The 21,937-nt window shown below is 37.2% G+C and overlaps 1 protein-coding gene across 1 annotated transcript; it reads right to left on the bottom strand.

Annotated features, from left to right (window-relative positions):
- Positions 1-8,438: 8,438 nt before the first annotated feature.
- LOC102219930 lies at positions 8,439-10,175 on the bottom strand. Its single transcript, XM_023346606.1, has 3 exons — positions 9,739-10,175; positions 9,517-9,645; positions 8,439-9,242 (listed from the first exon to the last, which is right to left on the bottom strand). The coding sequence occupies exons 1-3, from the start codon at positions 10,160-10,162 to the stop codon at positions 8,962-8,964; spliced, it is 834 nt and encodes a 277-aa protein (XP_023202374.1). The 5' UTR covers positions 10,163-10,175; the 3' UTR covers positions 8,439-8,961.
- Between the last annotated feature and the right edge of the window lie 11,762 nt (positions 10,176-21,937).

Below are 21,937 nucleotides of genomic sequence, written 5' to 3'. Positions count from 1 at the left end.
TAGCTGATGTAAAAGTATTCAAGGCTTTTATTTTGAAATTTTCAGTATGCTTCATTTTAAAGTTCTGAACTAATACCACGTGTAAGAGTGCTTTGGATGAAAAAGTCAAATAAAGCCAAAAAGAGCAATTACGTCATGTAAAAATATTCAAGGCTTTTATTTTGAAATTTTCTGTATGCTTCATTTCAAAGGGCCAAACTAATACCATGTGTAACAGTGCTTTGGATGAAAAAGTCAAATGAAGCCAAAAAGAGCAATTACATGATGTAAAAATATTCAAGGCTTTTATTTTGAAATTATTATTATGCTCCATTTTAAAGTTCCAAACTAATCCCATGTGTAATAGTCATTGTGTTAAATCAGTTATTTATTGCTCAAAAGAGCAATTATCTGATGTAAAATATGTCAAGGCTTTTATTTTGGAATTTTTGTTAAACTTCAATTCAAAGGTCCAAACTAATTCCATGTATAACAGTCATTGGGTTAAATCAGTTATATAATGCTGAAAACGCAAGTAGTTAGCAAAATGCTAATGTTAGCATCATTGCTGTCACTAGCATGTGGGACATCACTAGGATGTTCTCTATAATGGACTTACTCCATTCAGTATACTAAACATGGCTAATAAGTCCAATAAATAGCTAATAGCTTATTTAAGCTAAAATGCTAATGCTAATGAACTGCCTTGCTGTGCAAGGCAGTTCCCTAACCTGAGAGAAACAGATAATGCAGAATAATATTATTGCACTGCCTGCGGCGGTGCACTAACCTCAGGGGCATGTTGAGGCTTTTATTTTGAAATTTCAGTATGCTTCATTTTAAAGTTCTGAACTAATACCACGTGTAAGAGTGCTTTGGATGAAAAAGTCAAATAAAGTCAAAAAGAGCAATTACGTCATGTAAAAATATTCAAGGCTTTTATTTTGAAATTTTTAGTATGCTTCATTATAAAGTTCTGAACTAATACCATGTGTAACAGTGCTTTGGATGAAAAAGTCAAATAAAGCCAAAAAGAGCAATTACATCATGTAAAAATATTCAAGGCTTTTATTTTGAAATTTTCAGTATGCTTCATTTCAAAGGGCCAAACTAATACCACGTGTAACAGTGCTTTGGATGAAAAAGTCAAATAAAGCCAAAAAGAGCAATTACGTCATGTAAAATTATTCAAGGCTTTTATTTTGAAATTTTCACAATGCTTCATTTCAAAGGGCCAAACTAATACCACGTGTAACAGTGCTTTGGATGAAAAAGTCAAATAAAGCCAAAAAGAGCAATTACCTGATGTAAAAATATTCAAGGCTTTTATTTTGAAATTATTATTATGCTCCATTTTAAAGTTCCAAACTAATCCCATGTGTAACAGTGCTTTGGATGAAAAAGTCATATAAAGCCAAAAACAGCAATTACCTGATGTAAAAATATTCAAGGCTTTTATTTTGAAATTATTATTATTCTCCATTTTAAAGTTCCAAAGTAATCCCATGTGTAACAGTGCTTTGGATGAAAACGTCAAATAAAGCCAAAAACAGCAATTACCTGATGTAAAAATATTCAAGGCTTTTATTTTGAAATTATTATTCTCCATTTTAAAGTTCCAAACTAATCCCATGTGTAACATTGCTTTGGATGAAAAAGTCATATACGGCCAAAAAAAGCAATTACCTGATGTAAAAATATTCAAGGCTTTTATTTTGAAATTATTATTATTCTCCATTTTAAAGTTCCAAAGTAATCCCATGTGTAACAGTGCTTTGGATGAAAACGTCAAATAAAGCCAAAAACAGCAATTACCTGATGTAAAAATATTCAAGGCTTTTATTTTGAAATTATTATTATGCTCCATTTTAAAGTTCCGAACTAATCCCATGTGTAACATTGCTTTGGATGAAAAAGTCATATACGGCCAAAAAGAGCAATTACGTCATGTAAAATATTCAAGGCTTTTATTTTGAAACTTTTGTTAAGCTTCATTTCAAAGGGCCAAACTAATACCACGTGTAAGAGTGCTTTGGATGAAAAAGTCAAATAAAGCCAAAAAGAGCAATTACGTCATGTAAAAATATTCAAGGCTTTTATTTTGAAATTTTCAGTATGCTTCATTTCAAAGGGCCAAACTAATACCATGTGTAACAGTGCTTTGGATGAAAATGTCAAATAAAGCCAAAAAGAGCAATTACATGATGTCAAAATATTCAAGGCTTTTATTTTGAAATTTTTGTTAATCTTCATTTCAAAGGGCCAAACTAATACCATGTGTAACAGTGCTTTGGATGAAAAAGTCAAATAAAGCCAAAAAGAGCAATTACGTCATGTAAAAATATTCAAGGCTTTTATTTTGAAATTTGAAGGATGCTTCATTTCAAAGGGCCAAACTAATCCCATGCGTAATAGTCCTTCGGTTAAAATAGTTATATAATGCTCAAAACACAAGTAGCTGATGTAAAAATATTCAAGGCTTTTATTTTGAAATTTTCAGTATGCTTCATTTTAAAGTTCTGAACTAATACCACGTGTAAGAGTGCTTTGGATGAAAAAGTCAAATAAAGCCAAAAAGAGCAATTACGTCATGTAAAAATATTCAAGGCTTTTATTTTGAAATTTTCAGTATGCTTCATTTCAAAGGGCCAAACTAATACCATGTGTAACAGTGCTTTGGATGAAAAAGTCAAATAAAGCCAAAAAGAGCAATTACATGATGTCAAAATATTCAAGGCTTTTATTTTGAAATTTTTGTTAATCTTCATTTCAAAGGGCCAAACTAATACCATGTGTAACAGTGCTTTGGATGAAAAAGTCATACAAAGCCAAAAACAGCAATTGCATGATGTAAAAATATTCAAGGCTTTTATTTTGAAATTATTACTTTGCTCCATTTTAAAGTTCCAAACTAATCCCATGTGTAACAGTGCTGTGGATGAAAAAGTCATATACGGCCAAAAAAAGCAATTACATGATGTAAAAATATTCAAGGCTTTTATTTTGAAATTTTCAGTATGCTTCATTTCAGAGGGCCAAACTAATACCACGTGTAACAGTGCTTTGGATGAAAAAGTCACATAAAGCCAAAAACAGCAATTACCTGATGTAAAAATATTCAAGGCTTTTATTTTGAAATTATTATTATGCTCCATTTTAAAGTTCCGAACTAATCCCATGTGTAAGAGTGCTTTGGATGAAAAAGTCAAATAAAGCCAAAAAGAGCAATTACGTCATGTAAAAATATTCAAGGCTTTTATTTTGAAACTTTTGTTAAGCTTCATTTCAAAGGGCCAAACTAATACCACGTGTAACAGTGCTTTGGATGAAAAAGTCAAATAAAGCCAAAAAGAGCAATTACATGATGTAAAAATATTCAAGGCTTTTATTTTGAAATTTTTGTTAATATTCATTTCAAAGGGCCAAACTAATACCATGTGTAACAGTGCTTTGGATGAAAAAGTCACATAAAGCCAAAAACAGCAATTACCTGATGTAAAAATATTCAAGGCTTTTATTTTGAAATTATTATTATGCTCCATTTTAAAGTTCCGAACTAATCCCATGTGTAACATTGCTTCGGATGAAAAAGTCATATACGGCCAAAAAGAGCAATTACGTCATGTAAAATATTCAAGGCTTTTATTTTGAAATTATTATTATTCTCCATTTTAAAGTTCCAAAGTAATCCCATGTGTAACAGTGCTTTGGATGAAAACGTCAAATAAAGCCAAAAACAGCAATTACCTGATGTAAAACTATTCAAGGCTTTTATTTTGAAATTATTATTATGCTCCATTTTAAAGTTCCAAACTAATCCCATGTGTAACAGTTACTGAGTTAAATCAGTTATATACAGCCCATAGCAGCAGTAGTTCTAAAGGCCAGTTCTCAGTCCTGATCTGTTTCAACTGAGGATAGATAGAACTACAGCGATGCGTATTCGTAGTCCAAATCAGCAGCCAATAGCCTCTTGAGTTCCGTTGCTATGGCAAATAATGGTCTCAGCAGGTGTGAGCTCTGAGCTGTGAGCTCTCAAACACACAAGTGTGTTTGAGCAAACACACTTTACTGAAAAAAAGCATTGGAAACAAATCCTTCTTGTTCGGGAACCGTAATACATATTCGAAAAGCGTTTCGAGCGTATGACAGTTCAATGTGTCTTCTGCGATAGTCCCGAGATTCATATCTGTACCTCACTCAGAGCATTTACAGCGATGAGAGAAAGAAATGTTGTGCCCAGATATGAACCGAGATGGGCTGTCACTGTAATTTCAGCAAAAATGAGAAAGTTTGGGTCGCTTAGAGGCAAATTGTGGACAAACCGTAACTGGTATCGACGAGCCGTCTTCACTTTCGAAGAGATCACAGACGTATCTACAAAATGAAATTTGAATGGCATTTCTAGGTGAATTTGTGACGACACAGCAAATCCTCAAAAATAGGGTATTTCTAGGATTTTTCCCATTGAGTTATAATGGGGTTTTTTTCGTAGTTTTTTGCGAATTATGTCGCCACGTTAAGCCCAAATCCCACCAGAAGTAATAGCTCCAATGGCGTGAATTTTCTGCACGTTTTGATACCTCATTTGTAGGTGTGCACCCAGCGGTACGAGCCGCATTAACGGTTACGGAAGAAAAATAAAGATTAAAGAGACGCTTCTCTCCGACAATAGTAATAGGTTCCTGCCATTGCTTTGCATGGCAGGCCCCAAAAAGAAAAAAACAATGCAGGAAGATGCTAATGCCCAATGGGCTTATGTAAAGCTTCCACCCAAATAATATTTGAAAAATATATATAATAAAATCCACTAATACAGTCCTTCATAATTTGATTATAAATTCATGAAAAAAAAATCTACAAAGTTTTGACAGGAATTTAAATAGCTTGGGAGACTTTAACATATGACTGCAACACACTGCACGGAAAGCTGCGGGTTTGACCCCGTTCACTGACGCGAGCGCTGCTAAAGTGCGACAGCTGCTGACAGCTAGCCGGGCAGCACATTTCCGTTCGCCAAAGTCGAATGCTGTCATTTGCGTGCCCCCCACAAGGGGGCGTTGGAGGTGTTGGGGAGCAGGGTGGTGGGAGATGTTAGCGACTCTACCTAACGCATGAATAGCCTCACATAATGCAAAGACGCTTCAGCAGACCAACATGGATTCTCAGTCATGGGTTGAGAAAAATGACGTCATAACCCAATCATGTCAGTGATAGGGATCTACCAATCACTGACATGTGATTGGTTGATGGATGTGTCCCCATTGGACAGTGCATTTCTTTAGCAGTTTACACACAGTATTAAGACATAAAATGTTTGTCCACTTCTGGACCATCTGCCCGTGTTTATTTGTACAAACATGATCCAACATCGCGCTGTGATCAGGACAGGCCCGACGTCTCTCCTGCAGTGTAGACCTGAGGTCACTGAGCTGCTGGCTGGGGGGGGGAAGTTGCTGTGTCCACCTCAGTCCATCCTGACACCCCCCTCATAGGTGCCTCTCTCTGCTGCCAGGACTCACTACCTGCCTTTCATCGTCACACAGAACAGACGTTATGCTTCACAGGCGTCTTTGAGTCATCGTGAAACTACAGTGAAACTTTCCTTAGAATGCACACACACGACATTTAAAAACTCTGAAAAACATCCGTTTGGTCCTTACAGAAAATAAAACGCCTAAGATTGGAAAAAAATAAATAAAAGCACTTTTTGAAAATATTTTTAGAAAATCCTCAGAAGAAAATCACGTACTCAGACTGTAACATATGATGTGTAGCTTGTGCCAAAGCAGGTTGTGAAATATGCAGATAACATGCCATTTCTTTAAATAATTATTATTATTTCAAGTTTGTCACATGACATTGCCTGTTAGTGAATAATTATATTTGAAATGACGATGTTATTGGTTTTTTAACCATGTGGGACCTGTAATTTTTTGACTGAATTTACGTGATGGAAAGTGGCCGCTCCAGTCACTAGTGGCAGCTGTATGTGTGTCTGTAAATATCTATTGTTGTTTAACTGATTTGATCAAAATAAAACATTCATGTTGAATCTGCCACAGCTGGCAGTCAAAATATTTCAGGTCTTCCACGGTTTTATAACCAATGACATCATCATTTCAAAAAATAAAAATTAAGAACAATCAAAATAACTAATAAGTTTCCTAAAAACTGACATCAGAATTCCCCAAAGCAGCTGCAGCAGCCGTGACACCCCTAGTGGCCAAGAAGTGCCACTACTAGCTGCCACTGCCATGAATTGAGCTTAATGTCTCTCAATAGAGTGACTGCACCTGACCTACAAGAGCACAACCACCTCTCCAACGCGCATCATGTGCGCGTCGCACAAAAGCCGCACAACCCTAAACCCATGGGCGTAGGTTTGGGTATGGACGGTCGTGACATGTCACGACCAATATTCAAGGGATATAAAATAGTCCCGACCAATTTTTGCCATATTAATAAAAAAAAAAAAAACATATGTATTTTTTAACAAAAACAAAATAAATAAACGAAAATCTACATTGATTAGTTTAATATTTCAATATACTACGCAGTGGTAGCATTCATTTTAAAATTCGCTGTTATGAACTATGACGACCAATGCTGCTATTGGCTCAAAGAACGTGGATCTTTGTTCTTTGATTAGCTGCAACAGGCGGCGGCCAGCTGGCCACACGCGGAACGGAAGCTCGGTCCATGGTGCTGACAGTGAACGCGTCTCCTTCTGAGTTTGACATTTATTATGAGTCTCCGAGACCATGTGGCCACCAAAAAAGAAAAGGACGACAGACATTAGAAGTTATTTCGCTACCTCGGCTGTAAGTACAGTGAGGGGACCCATAAGTTAGATATCTATCACGCAACGCATTTGTTGTAAAGTCCGGTGTTTAGGTCAGCACTGAATGTGAGGTAGAATAGGTCTGTTAATTATGTAATATTTTTTCACATAGGGAGGGGGTTATTAAGCCAATGTGGTGCCCCCCACTGGTCAAAAATGGTCGGTGCGGGGGTGGGGGGTTGTTCAGTAAGTTGTAAGGTCCCACCAAAACTTAGACCAAACCTACGCCCTTGCCTAAACCACTAAAGCAGCGCACCCTTTTTTTTTCTTTTTTACTCAAACGATGCTAAATAATAAAGACATGGAAGCGAAGTCTACCCGTGAGATCCACGGAAAGAGGAGGATGTTGATTCCCAGGCTCAGGTGGTGTCAGACATCTAAAGGAGCAGAAGGTGAAGCAACAATGTTTGCTTAATTTCTACTCTTTTGGGGAACGTTTCGACCAGGTTAAATTGTTTAAATCGCAGTCTTAGCGCGACGCTGAGGAAGAGCAACAGATGTCGGGTGACCCATCAGCTCTCCAGTTCGGGAAGCTCATAAACCGGCGACCCGTCAGAACAGCACACGGTAAAGCACAACCAGGATCCAAACCTGAATTATTGAGTTCATCAGCTACAATGAGCCACAAGACATTACATTAACTATGACCTAGTTCTGTTTGTCTTATCAGGATTATTGTTTATGACAAACGTCAACTGACCTCAATAGAAGAGAATCGAGGAAAGATGGTAAGTAGAAGATTGTGTATCTTAGTGGTGTTGACTACAGCATGGATTCCCAGGGGATGACTTATCTATAGATGGATAAAGATATGGTAGAGCCAAAATCAAAGGAGCACAATAGAAAATATCAACACTTTGATACTGTAGCTTCAGCTGTATGCCAAGCTTGGCTGCATTTCATATGTTTATTGATCAGCTGTTAATTTTTAACTGTGTATTTTGAGCATTTAATCTCGTTATACAGCTGATTGGTTCACTGAAAGTGTCATAATAATAACTGTATTGTTGTTGAAACAGATTCTAACTAACCCTGTTGAGGCAGCAGATTTGAGGTCAATGTCATTTCAGAACAAAAACTGACTGCAACAAATACACAGACACGGAAATATAAAAATCTAAAACAAGCAAAAAACAACAAAACTAACTTTTAGGGAAGCCTAGTTATTAAATTTAAAACCAGTGGCGTGGTGTGTGACCTTAAACAGGCCATTCATACTTAAAAAATCTCCAATGTATTGGATTCCTACCTATTTTGTAAGGAATAATTGGCTAAAAATCTTCAACAGTAATGTAAATGTCATTGTCAGTTAAAGGCAGCATTTGTTGGCAACTATTGCTGCCAAGGTGGGTTTAACCTGGTCTGGGTCTAAGGTTCACTTAGTCTCTAGCAGGTCCAGGTTGGTTTGGTTAAGCTTTTCCCTGAATAAAACTCACCTGAAAAGTAAATTATTATTTACTTAGGCAATTTTTCATTTAAAGACTTAGTCAATAAATTTGAACTTTATTGACATGTTTGTTTATTTCAGAACTTAAACACTTAATGAAATACATGACACAGACTAGTTACACACAGATGGTTTGAAAGCCTTTATTTTCGTTGTGATTTTCTTCTTACACTTAATGAAAACATGACATTTAAAATTGGAATATTACATCAGACCAACAACAACAAAAATTTATTCAGAAATGTAATCTTAAGGTATGTTTATTAGCTGCTTAAAAGTTTTTAATTTTCTAAAGGTAAATTAATCTGACAATGAGCCTCATTGAAATGCGTATTTTCATTTATTGACTGACTGTAAATTCTGTTCAGATCAATTCAAGCTTCATTGACAGACTTAAATCCATTTCTACACAGATTGAAACACCATAAAACCATAATGTTCATAATGTCAATGTTCTCCACCAGATTTATATTTAAATGTGAAAAATTCTGGAAAAAAGCCTCCAGAATATACATAACTGTATATTTTCTTTTTCCATTCATATCCTTGATGCTCTTGTTAGAAATACTCTTTTCTGCAAAATAAGGCCTTTACTGCTTTTTGCTTAAGAAACAGAAAAAACACTAACCATGACATTGACACTCAGTAGGTTTAAGCCATTTAAATGATCACATCAATGTTCAATCTTTCGTCAGACTTTATGTAGAAGAAAGCCACTAAATGTAGTTGTGTAGATGTTTCCCCAGACATGCCTGTTTGCCTCCAGCAGGACGTAGACCTGGTCTCCCTGCTGCAGCTCCAAGAAGGCAGCATTCCCTCCATTATCAGCTCCATCATGAGATGTCTTATGATCAGAGCTCAACACAACAATCTGATTGTTCTTCATGAGGAACAGAGCCACAGGCTGATATCCACCAGCATGATAGAAGAAGGAGAAGTAGTATATTCCTCTAACAGGTGCAACAAAGATACCTGTGGAAACATTGAGTTCAAATAAATTCTGTTGCCTTGTCAAAAACTCTGACTTAATGTTTATCCCTTAACTGAGCCCTTTGACTTACATGAAGGTGTTTTGGAGGTGACAATTAAGGGGCTTTTAATGCATGTTCAAATTTTTTATATCACATAACGACTTTCATTTGCTTATATAAGATTTTAGGTTTAAATTGGAAAGTGAAAATTTTGGACAAATACATTTGTCTTTCCAGAATATCTAGAATGGCTAAATTACAACAACTCAACTTACCTGTGTGCTGGTTGTAGGCATTGCCCAAATTTGTTATGACTCTTGTGTAGACTAAGGTCTTTGATGTGGTGAAGGGTCCAATGGCTGCATTCCCACCTATTCCAGCACTGAAAACTACCTTGGTTGCTTCTAGATAAAAACATATAAAGATAGAATAGTTGTAGCTGTTTCAAAAGCCTCACTGAAACTGCTAAACCAGTAAAAAAATTAAATTGACTTTACCTTTGTCCTGAAGCACCAAAACCTGGCTTTCGGTTTTTTTCAGTTTTGTTTCCAAGGATTTACCCCAGCTTTCGGTCTCTTCCAGTTTTGTTTCCAAGGATTTACCTTTCTCGTTGAGAACCAGAACCTGGCTTTCGGTTCCTTCCAGTTTTGTTTCCAAGGATTTACCCCAGCTTTCGGTCTCTTCCAGTTTTGTTTCCAAGGATTTACCTTTCTCGTTGAGAACCAGAACCTGGCTTTCGGTCTCTTTCAGCTTTGTTTCCACAGCTTCTAGTTTTGCTTTCACAGCACCGAGCTCTAGGAGCAAGAGTGACATTTCAGGAAAACTTAATTTTGTTTCACCAGAGATTTCTGTTTCATTAACATCATTCTGGGCCAAAGTTAGACCACAGAACAACACCAACATCCAAGTAGTGAAATTCATGTTGATACTGTCTGCAAATTCAGACTAAATGAAATGATTTCTGGTCCTTTTATATGTTTTTTTTTACGGTTACCTGTTTAATGTTTAACAATAATTGTTGACAGAGTGATTGTAGGGCCTATTCATGACCACCAAGCATTATATCCTGCTTAGATAAAACTTTTATCAGAAGATATGCTTTGCCAGTGTACTGGGGTTTATGTCATGTTTTCAATTGCTTGACTTGACCTCTAACACCTGAGAATTGATATCCGTACTTAACCAGTTTATAATTTTCATTAATGAAACTATATTGTGGTTTTGGAGCTGCGATAATATGGAAGAGAGTAGAGCTTGAGTAGGAGGTTGATCTGTAGAAAGTGTTTGAAAGATTTTGTTCCAGTGAGCACCGCAAAAAGAGCAGGGGGATCAATAGTGTCCACACCGGCACTCTCACTGGAAGGAAACAAACGCATCCTAGATGAGGCTTCCAGTCCCCAGCATAACACCCTCATTCTATTGGCTGGGATGGTTGCCAGACAACGGTACTTTTTATTTTGCGAGAGAGCAGAAAAGAAATACGCAAGCGAGCAGAGAGTTAATCCGTGCAGAGAGACGTTTTGCGCGTAAGGAAAATACAGTATCTGAGTGTGAACATAAAGATTTAATAGAGCCCTGAGAATATTTGAAAGAGAGCAGAAGTTTTGAGTGCAAGCATTACAAGTTTTTTTTTTTTTTTGAAGTCCTGCTTGCAAACTGAAAATGTGTGCTTTTGACCTATAGTAGTAAAACTCCCTCTTACCAATGGAAAGGTTTGCTAGGCAATATAAGAGGTTGATCTGAAGTTATCATCTTTGGACCAAAACAGGAACGATCTAGAGTCAACACCCAGCTTCAGCTATTACAGCTAGAAACTAGTGATGGACTCTGAACCTTCAGAGTTACAAAGTCGGCCTTCTATCACCTGAAGAACATTTCCAGGATTGAAGGACTAATGTCCCAGCAAGATCTAGAGAAACTCATCCAGGAGTTTCTCATCAGTCGCATTGATTACTGCCACACAGCTCTGCCTAAACAATCAATCCTCCAGCTGCAGCTGATCCAGGATGCTGCTGCTGGCGTTCTCACTATAACTAGAAAATACATTATAGACTTGTTGTCGTATCAACCTTCCACACCTCTCAGGTCTTCGGGTTCTGGCTTTGCTCTGCATGCCCAGTAACCAGAACCAAACATGGAGAAAGCAGCATTCAACTTTTATGCTTCTCTAATCTGGAACAAACTTCCAGAAAACTGCAAAACAGCTGTAACACTGAGTTCCTTTAAATCAAGGCTAAAATTCACCTGTTTAGAGTTGCCTTTGATTAGTAGTCAATGGAACATTGAACAACATATTTGATGTTTATTGATGATTTCAATGAGGAAAGAGGATCCGGACCACACTTTCCTGGTGATTTGCACTTGACTCACCCTGCAGTTACAACAAGCGGCAAGATGGAGCTGGAAGATGCTATACAAAAGGTGGTCAAAAATTGAAAGCAGTAAAATTATAATTAAAAATAATGTTAGGTTTACTTTGGGCTCGGGCCTATAATTCAAGTTATTTAGTTGGGCTTGGACAAAATGCCTATGGGATTGGTCAGGTTGAATGTTTTAGGCCTGATCTAAACTCTGCAGTAGGGGCAAGAGGTGAGCTCAGGTTAGTTTTACTACAAGATATGGAAACACCAGCTTAGTTTTTGATACAACACTGTGGAATTTAGTTGGGACCGTTGAGCGATAGAGATGTGTTGTCTGCGAACTTCATTTTTCTTTGGTACCTTTCTATGTTTTCATTGTCCTCTTTGCCATGTTCCATAAGTTGGGTATGATTGGTTCAATATCCCTCAGTCTCAAGCAGTCAGTGAGGTTGCTAATGTTTTCTGTGACGGTCTGGTCTTATGGTAAAAATATTTTTGCCAAAGTGTTCAAAACAAAGAAGCTTAGGCCAGGGATTTAGGTTGGGGACGGGGCATCGATTTTCATTGTTGTTCTTGGAATGATTACTTTATAAAGTAAACGCACAAGCTTGGCAATTGCACAGACACTATTTTAATGTGTATATAAAGGACTGAGAAACAATGAATGAATTCCAAGCAGACAAATTCTAATGACTCCAACAAATGTGTTTTTTGTTTGCAGGGACATTTATTTATACATCAGGAATTGTTTCCATTTTATCCTCTCTCTCTTTAGCTTTTCCTGCTAACCTAGCGTCTTGTATTCCTTTTTGGAAGAGACAAAGGTAGCTGTTCAGGTTTAATTTTTTCAGACTTGATGAAGAACATCACTAAAAGTTGTGATATGCAATACATTTATAAGTATTTGCATCAATCTGCACGCACACCTGGTTTTCCTGCAGCTGAACAAGGCGTCACAATAGAACTTTGAACTACGTCTAAAGCAGTTCAGGTCTGACTTTATTAAGTTGACATTTGAAATGCTCTTCATGTAAGACCTTCAAGGAGAAAACCTCTGCTGACCAAAAGGTCTGTCCAAAATTTCCAAAACAATATCTACATGATCCGTGGGACTTTTGAGAAAATATGGAATTACAAGTGTACAAAAGATTATTGAATATTTGTTTTCAGCCCTCTAATTTAGTTTTCTTTTAACAAGGTATGTAGTTTTTATTTTCCGCCACTAGGTGGCTGCTCGATCCCATTGATACATAGTTCTGAACGTTGTGCAGTTCAGAGACACGGACATCGTTTACTAGAGCCTCTCAGCTGTGTGTGTTCATTACAAGCCAGTAATACTGATGGTGCTTGACCTTTGTATTTTTTTTTAAATGCCTAAGAGCTGTATTTACACTCTGTATTTTAAATTAATTTGGTGGTTTGGGCTAGTTATCTGCATGTTTTGAGGAGCTAACTGCTAGCCTCTTATATATGACTAATTCAACGTGATTTTATACAGTTGTTGTTTGAGGTTCTCATTTTTCTTTTGAAACGCCTCATTTGTGGTGTATGTTTTGTCATGAGACTATTATCGGCAGGTTTGATTACCAAGGGTGTAACTTTGTGTTGGTGGGGGCAAAAAGAAGCGGGGCAGAAGGGGGTTAAGGTGCTGATCCACCCACAGTTACTGGAAGGCCTTTTCTTTTCTAGTGCTAAGAATAAAGCCAAAAGTTACATGTGAATTCCAGACAGTCTTATTCAATAAATTAGGATATAAGTCCTGATCAGGCTTGTCAGATTAATAGTACCTTTCTAAAATAATCTTTTAGGAGGTGTTAAACATACTACAAAATATAAATATGTTAAAACATACGTCATCTAATTAATCTATATAATGTCTTTCACTTGGTGATGGAACTGCTGACGAAGGAACTTTTCAGTCATTTTCTAATTTATGGAATCAGCCTGTATTTGCTCAATGCTTCCCTACAGTGGAAAACAGTTTCATAATTCAGTAATATTTTTTGTGAAGAATTATCACAGTTGCCTTTTATTGTCTGATTTTTATCAAGTGCTACAAACATAAAAAACATGAGATTCTACAGCAATAAAAAAGTTATTAAACATTTCAAAAGCAGAAAAAGTGACTTCTGTGTAAACCAAATGAATCCTTTTCAGTACAAACTTTGTATTTTTCAGTTCTGTGATTCTGACTCCACAGCTGTCCCTCAGCTGGTTGGCAAAACCTTTTTGTCCTGCTGACTCACAAATAGCAGATCAGATATGATGTGTCTTTAATATATCAAATAATAAAAACACAAAACCTTTTTTGGGTTTGGTTGGAGCAGCTGGTGAATAGATTGACCATCAACGTTACTGGATTCTATAAAATGTGGCTTAAAGCTGAGATGCTGATGTTTGGATATGTAAAATATATATTCTCTCTGCTAATAAATCTATAGTTTGGTTTCTGTCGGTTCTAGAAACAAGAGAGAACAAAGCAAATTTCTCCTTATAATGGCCCATAATTAAATTTTTCTTAATAGGAGCTATGATTTAAAATGTTACAAACTTTGGCTCCTTTATGCTTTATGAAATATTTCATCCTATTTGATGATTGCTCTGAATATCGCCAAACTCTAAGATAAGATAGATAAGATAAGATAAATCTTTATTGTCATTGTCACAAGGACAACGAAATTCAAAGGGTGCCATCAGTCGGTGCACATGCCCCAAAACAAAAAATAACTGTCTCACAATTCACACACAATGCAAGAATCAACAAACAACTGGCAAAAAAAAAAAAGAACAGCCACATTCTCACATACATCATTTATGATGATTAATGGTTGTTTTTGATTGCATTTAGTTTTGTTATTGCTATCGGGTAGAAACTGTCTCTGAGACGATTGGTTCTTGTTGTAGTTGCTCTGTATCTTCTGCCTGAAGGCAGCAGTGTGAACAGAGAATGTCCGGGGTGAGAAGTGGAAATTCAGAACAAATTTCTGAGAAAATTTCAAATGATGCAATTTGTCCTGGGAAAAATGTAGAAAAACCGGTGATTGTATTATTTGTTTTCTCAGTCTGTCAGCTTAACGTCATACGCAGACACGTTGCCATGGCAACCAGTAAACGACAGTCCCCCCGGGGAGCTCAAAGCAAAGATTACGTTCAAGTGCATCAGAAATTTACACTAAGAAAACTACAAAAACGTTTCCCACACAAAAAAGTAAAAAAACACCAAACAGAACATTCTGTCTGTTGCAGATTTATGTTTCTGAATTTCCATTTTGCATCATTAGCAAGTGTTCCCAAGAAAACTGGCGGTGGTTGATTAACTACTTAAACACCTGAACTTCTGATTATCCGTCAGAAACTGTACGTTGGTCGCCTTGTTTTTGTGTTAATTGAACCGAAGTACATGTTGAAGTGATAAAAGTTAAGCTAGCATAACTAGCCTACTCTCCACTTTCTATATTTTTTAATTAAAGCTTTTTACTGACTTGTGAAATGTGATCCCTTTGGACCTTGTTGTCTTGCTATAGTAGTGTTGACAATTAATATCAAAACTTTACGTCCCTTTCTCAGATTTATGCTTGATGGTGTCATTTTGACCACCGATATTCCTGACTCAATGTAAAGCAGCAGCTCATGTGGCGCACAGTGAGTCATGTGATGTCCAATCCACTAGATCACTGAGTGAACTTGCCATTTACGTTTTACAGCATTATTCAAAGCATTACCTGGCTGTTAATGCTTTGAATACAACGTGCAGCTGCTGCCGAGTTACATAGATGCAGGCACATAAAAAAAAGGTGCAGAACTTATTGGTGAGGACATGAGTCACCAGTCCTTCAGGGACATAGGTTGATTACTATTTATGTTTTGGTAATGATGTACATTTTTATAGCTAAAGTCAGCGAATCGCAGGTAATCAACTTCATAGCATTGTGGTAGACTTTGATCATGTTTATTCCCTTTGTGGATTTTTTTGGTGCTTTTTGTGACAAGAGTATTTATATATTAGTATTTATAATTTTGTATTTGTTTATTTGTCTTTGTAGATTCCACACACACACGCTCGAGTATAAACCCACACTGCCATGGTGATATTTGTATGGAGGAACATCAGTGCCTAATTATCAGTGTCATTGCCAGTTAAAGGCAGCATTTTTTGGCAACTAATGTGGCCAAGGTTGGTGCAACCTGGTCTTGGTCTAAGGTTCACTCAGTCATATTCTAGTTGGTTTGGTAAAAAATGATGAAAATAATTTGAGATGTACATTTTTTATTTACTTAGATTATCTTTCTTTTACAGACCCAGTCAATAAATTATAAGTAAGTAATGTGAGGACTGCCATGTAGTGTTTTCAGATACAAATTGCAGAATGCCGTCAAGCACAGGGAAACGGAGCGTCCTGTACGGGACAATTCAACTTGGCTTAAAATACGGGACATTCCGACCAATTCGGTACAGATAGCAGCAGTCCAGTCGTATATTAGCAGCTCAAATATACTTTGTAACATATTTCCCAAACTTTAACAGCCAGGAAAGGATCTTTTTTATCACACAACTGATGCTGGTTGCCACATTGTTTCCCCAACACCACGTACACACACATGGCAGTGAACCAATTTACAGAAGGTCCCCAACAGGAAGCACTTTCAGCACTTTTCTGTGTCACACACACACAGGAAAGAGGTGATGAATTAATTATTCAGCTGGCTGTTGGTTCCACCCAAGCTGAAGTATTAAGGAGCAGCAACGTTTCCACGTTTCTTGTCGAGGACTCCACTTTCAGACGACACAGACTCATTCACAGAGAAGGTGAGCAACACCTCGTCACACCGAACAAATGTTAAGAGTTTTAACACGAAGTAGAAGGTGAGTTTTAACTTAGTGCATTTTAGAGGGTCAGCAAACTTGTAACATGGTTTATTGAATTTTTAGTAACATAAAATAAAGTTTCACAATGTACACCAAAAACTAACTGTAGTTGGCATTCAGGGCATTCTGGTGTTGTGGAAAAAAAATACTACTTCCAAACACTGTTCAGGTATAATCACTCAATCAGGTTTATTCATATATTGCGCACAATACAGAGAGCTCATAAGACAATCAGTAATGTCAGGCAGAGACAACACATGAGGTTCATACCAAGGATAAAGAATTAACTACAAGGGGCTGAGACAGTCTGGTTCTGTAAAAATCATCTTCCAACCTTCTACATGTAACCCAAATAGTTCTTTTGGTGATAGTTCTTTTGGTGAGAGTTCACAACCATTTCATATAACATGACTAGCAGATGTGACCTTATTGTAATTTTTCCATCACACTGGTCAATATATTACTCTCTGCTCTGTAGATGAACGGAGATGTGGCGTCGGTTGCCATGGCAACGGGTCTGTCCCCGTGCCGTCACAAAGAGAGAGAGGAGTCTAAGGCCTCGTTCACACTGCAGCCTGAAGTAATCGAATTCCGATTTTTCTTGTCAAATCTGATTTTTTTTGTTGTTGTTGCTTTTGCCGTTCACACTTCCAAATAAATGCGACCTGTCTGAACGGGCAAACGACCTGAAAGTGTGCAGCAGAGGGCGCAATAACGCCGGCCTTCTCAGTGTTTTGCCAACCGCCATAAAAAGAAGAAGTGCTCAGTGTTTTGTAGACGTAAACCTGGGGGGTAACGGTGGAGCGTAACTTACACGTTTGAAGTTGAATATTAGAATATTAACAACTTAATCCTCTTTATAGTCCGTCACAGTTGTTGAATAGAGAGATTAGTCGAGTATCAGTGACGTTCAGGTCAGGTGAACGCGGCCTGGACGTTCGGTCAGATTTAAATCCGATACCCAAGTGGCCTGGTTCGCATTCGAAAAGAATCCGACCTTTTGTTGTTCCGACTGTTATGAAAAGATCGGATACAGGTCGCATCACGTCAACAAAAGCGGAATTGGGTCACTTCAGGCCGCAGTGCGAACGCAGCGCAAGTCTGAGCGCACGGAGAAGTTTCGGGTTTTGAGCATTACAAGCTTTGAGAAGAAAAACATGAAGTCCTCCTTTCGAAATGAATGTGTAAGTGAAGGTATTAAACGTTGTGAGAAGAAAAGACATGAAATCCTGTTTTCAGCCTGAAGTTGTGTGCTCTTGGATGATGGCAGGAAGATTATCCCATAAACCACATTTTGTTCATAAATGTAAAAATGTAATTTTAGGGCGTTAGTATTATTTTACCAACTTATCAACTAATTGTTTGTGTTATTTTAGAGAGGATGAACGCTGTTCTTGTGATCACTGTCCTTTGCCTGGTTGTTGGTGAGATTCCAGCCATCTTCTTCCCTCCCTGTCGGGAGTCGGCTCCCAACAACGCGTTCAACCTATTTGTTTACAACCACGTCCTGCGGGCACCATTTGACACTAAATCAAAGACTAGATGGGAAAGGTGAGTTAATAAAGTCAACCATTCAGCACTCCATTTAGATGGGAATCAATTACTGCACATACTGTGTAAATTCTGCTTGCTTGGATGTTTTTACTACAAACAGGACCGTCAACCTAGGAGGAAATTATTATTATAAGTTATGCTACCTATACTAGAGCCAAAAAAGGAGTGAATTTCTACCCCAAAATCTTCAGATTAATAAGAGAAATATTCTAGAAAATAGTCAGAAATTTCTGAGCTCCAATAGTCAAACATTTGCAAAAAAAAAAAATTAGGTGAATCAGAAACTTTCCAGAAAAAAATGTGTGAATTTCTGAGTTTCAAAAGTTTCTGTTTTCCGAAAGCCCTAAATGTTCAACTTTTGAAACTTTGAACATTTCTGAGATTCATCTCAAAATGTCTGAGTTTATTCTTGCAACTGTTCAACTTTTTAGATCTCGTTAGATCTTTTTCAAAAGTCAAAAGAAAAAAAAAAAAGCAGTCTTTTGAAACTCAGAAAATTTCCAAAAGGCGAAAAGCTTCCGACTTTTTGAACAGAGAAATTTCCAGTATTTTTCTTGAAAATATCTAATATTAATCTCAAAATTGAGGTTTTGGTGGAAATTTACTCCTCACTTTTCTTCTCTCTAGCCCCCTAACAAGTGTTTTTTTTTTTTTTTTTGCTTTAACAGTTTATTAGAAATCAGGTATTTGAACATAAACTGCATTGGACGCAGCTGCTTTAATCGGCATAATGTCAATATTGGCTGCACACTTGTTACCAGTATGTCAGTACTTGTCTGATTTGTGAATTAGTCAACAGTTTGATTAATTAGCCGCAGTAAAAAAGGGGAGTAATTTATAACATTTATCCATTTAAATAAATGGAGGCATTAAAAGTGCATTCATTAACATTCATTGAACATTCATCAGGTTGAAGGTTAAATGCTCATTTAACCTGGTGATCTTCCAAATAAATACATTTCAAACAACACCAGATTGTGATTGTTTTTCTGTTTGTTTTTCTCCTCTTCAGGTACTTGACAAACTTAAATCTCTGCATCGGACCTAAGCGTGCCTTTGTGAGCCGCAGAGACCAACGGCATTTCGTGGAGATCTGCAACGGCTTCGGGATGCGTCAGGATGGCAACCATTGCACCAGCACCCGCTTTGTTTGGCTGTACGATCTCAGGATCCGTCGGACTCGTCGAGGTTGCGTCGTCACTAATTTAATTCACGTACCGCGGATCGTGACTGTCGCTTGTGACAAAGTCAACGACCTCTGCCGTCCTGTTCACTTGGACCGCCTTGAAACCAACACCCCGAGCCGCAGAGCTCCGCGCTGCTGAAATCTGGATGCAACGCCGGAAATTAATGCGTCCTTGTTACGATACCTTGTCTTTGATTGGTCTTTAGTCTTTGATTCAACCATTTGCGGTCTTTGGTTTGGTTTGCCTTTCTAGCTGTGAGAGGACGTGCATTATTTCTTATGTTTCAATACCTGTTGTGCTCATTTTGGCCTTCATGGAGTTTGTTTTTTTTAGCAAGAAACTAAAAAAAGAAAAAGACACTTTCAGAGCTCTGCTACAATTCTGCTACAATTGTTTCCTCAGCATTTTAATCAGAACTAATAAAATCCGCAATGTATTTCTGTTGTCAAGTCATGTTTTCTCAGAACCGTTGTAGTTTTTCTCGGCCCTTGTTCTTTTTTTAGCTTCTGGTTTTAGTTTTCCTGGTGACAGAACTATTAACCATTTCCCTTTAAATAATACAATGTATCATTAACCTTTTCTAATTCCATCCAAGTCCATGATACAATATTTCTATTTCAAGTTTCAAACAATCATTTCATGTGCAGGTTCCCTAAAGTTTCGGACACAACTTGACATGATGACGCCCATCCGTTCACACTGAAACACGGCACAAGCCTGTTTGCCTCTGTAAAAATGTCATCTCACTATAGCAGTGGTTCTCAAATGGGGGTATGCGTACCCCTGGGGGTACGTGGAGGTACTGCAGGGGGTACGTGAAGCTTTTCAAAATATCTTTAAAAAATCAGTAGGCTCCTCATAATAAGTTTTGGGAAAAATTATTTTGTAAAAAGTTTGATAAAATATAAATGTGTGTTCATGCACTGAATTTTATATTCAGTATTTAGTTTCAATGTCCTTTAAAATAAAACGGACCCCCACCAAGTTAGTTTGACCCACGGACCCAGGGCACTCGTCAATGACCTGTCGTTATCATGATTACACTGTAACTATGGAGACGTGGCTAAAGCGTAGCAGCAATGCTGCTGAAAGTATAGATAAAGTGAAAAAGAAGGCACTGTACCTCTTTTTTATTCCAAAAATGTTTTGCCCGTGTCAGGGGGTACTTGACTAAAAATATATTTTTAAGGGGGTACATCACTGAAAAAAGTTTGAGAACCACTGCACTATAGCACCAGAGTTAAAGGGACAGTGTTTTGTTTTCCAGGCACATAGTTATAAAACTGTTGTATATATCAAATAGCTTGACTTTGTAATTTAAAGCCTTGAAATTGGGCCTCTGTCTCTTTAAGAAACTCCTGCTCTCTCTGAAAATTGCACTTAAAAGTCTCATTGCTGGAGGTGATTATTGTTATTATTAATAATGTACCATATATTTATTGACCTCCATTCTCATCCCACCGTACCTTCGATATGAGTTAAGAGTTTTTTCACCTAGCAGAAAAACTGCCTTGTGACGGGTAAACCCTTTGCAATTTTGGAGTTTTGGTTTAGCTCACATTAGAATTTGATTCAAGATTCAAGAGCTTTGTATGATTTTACCTCTTCCGCTTCCTCTTGGCCTCAGCAGTTCTCGTCAAATCAACTGACCCGTACTTGCAGCAGAGACGGGCGGTCGAATTCAATAAATCTGACAACCGACGAGTTCATTTCTCAGTTCACCGTGCGAAACACATTATATTGATTTATTAAGTTACTTTTTTGAAGCCTCGGTCTCTGCTAATTAAAATGTACCGTTGATGAAAACACAACATTTAAGATTAAAACATATATATATATATATATATATATATATATATATATATATATATATATATATATATATATACAGTACAGAGCAAAAGTTTGGACGCACCTTTTAATTCAATGAGTTTCCTTTATTTTCATGACTATTGACATTGTAGATTCACACTGAAGGCATCAAAACTATGAATAACACATGTGGAAATATGCACTAAACAAAAAAGTGTAAAACAACTGAAAATAGCCCTTATATTCTAGTTTCTTCAAAGTAACAACCTTTTGCTGTGATTACTGCTTTGCACACACTCTGCATTTTCTTGATGAGCTTCAAGAGGTCGTCACCTGAAATGGTTTTCACTTCATAGGTCAACCTGTCCTGTCAGTTTAATAAGTGGGATTTATTGCCTTATAAATAGTCATGAAAATAAAGAAAAGCCATTGAATTAGAAAGGTGTGTCCAAACTTTTGGTCTGTACTGTATATATAAAGTATATATATACATATATATATATATTTTTACAGTGTATTTTTTGCAGTCTCATTTAAAGCCACACAAATGTTTCACCTGATTTTACTCCCGGTTCCCAGCAGGGGAGAGTCTGTGCTGCTCTGCAATAGGCGCCTTCAGCCAACAGCATAAAAATCTGTTAGTGTGAGAGGGGTGAAGGCTGCAGGGGTTGAAACATCAGCTGCAACCACAAACAAACATGTTTGATTTTTTTTGTTTTATCTGGATAGTTTGAACAGGTCACTGACCAACCCACCTTCCTCTCCACCCTTTCCTGCACTTGTTGTTGAGTCAATGAAAAAAAGAAAAAAAGCATGGCAGCAACTGTTAACTGATTTTTTTCTCTTTTTTTTATATGTTTGAAGAAGGAGGATCTCACTGAAAGAGCAGAGCTGCAATGGAAGAATTGAAATGTAA

The sequence above is a fragment of the Xiphophorus maculatus genome, chromosome 14 (assembly GCF_002775205.1).
Source record: "Xiphophorus maculatus strain JP 163 A chromosome 14, X_maculatus-5.0-male, whole genome shotgun sequence".
NCBI lineage: Eukaryota > Metazoa > Chordata > Actinopteri > Cyprinodontiformes > Poeciliidae > Xiphophorus > Xiphophorus maculatus.
The sequence above is the reverse complement of the archived record's forward strand: the minus strand, read 5'-3'. Positions and strand labels throughout refer to the sequence as shown.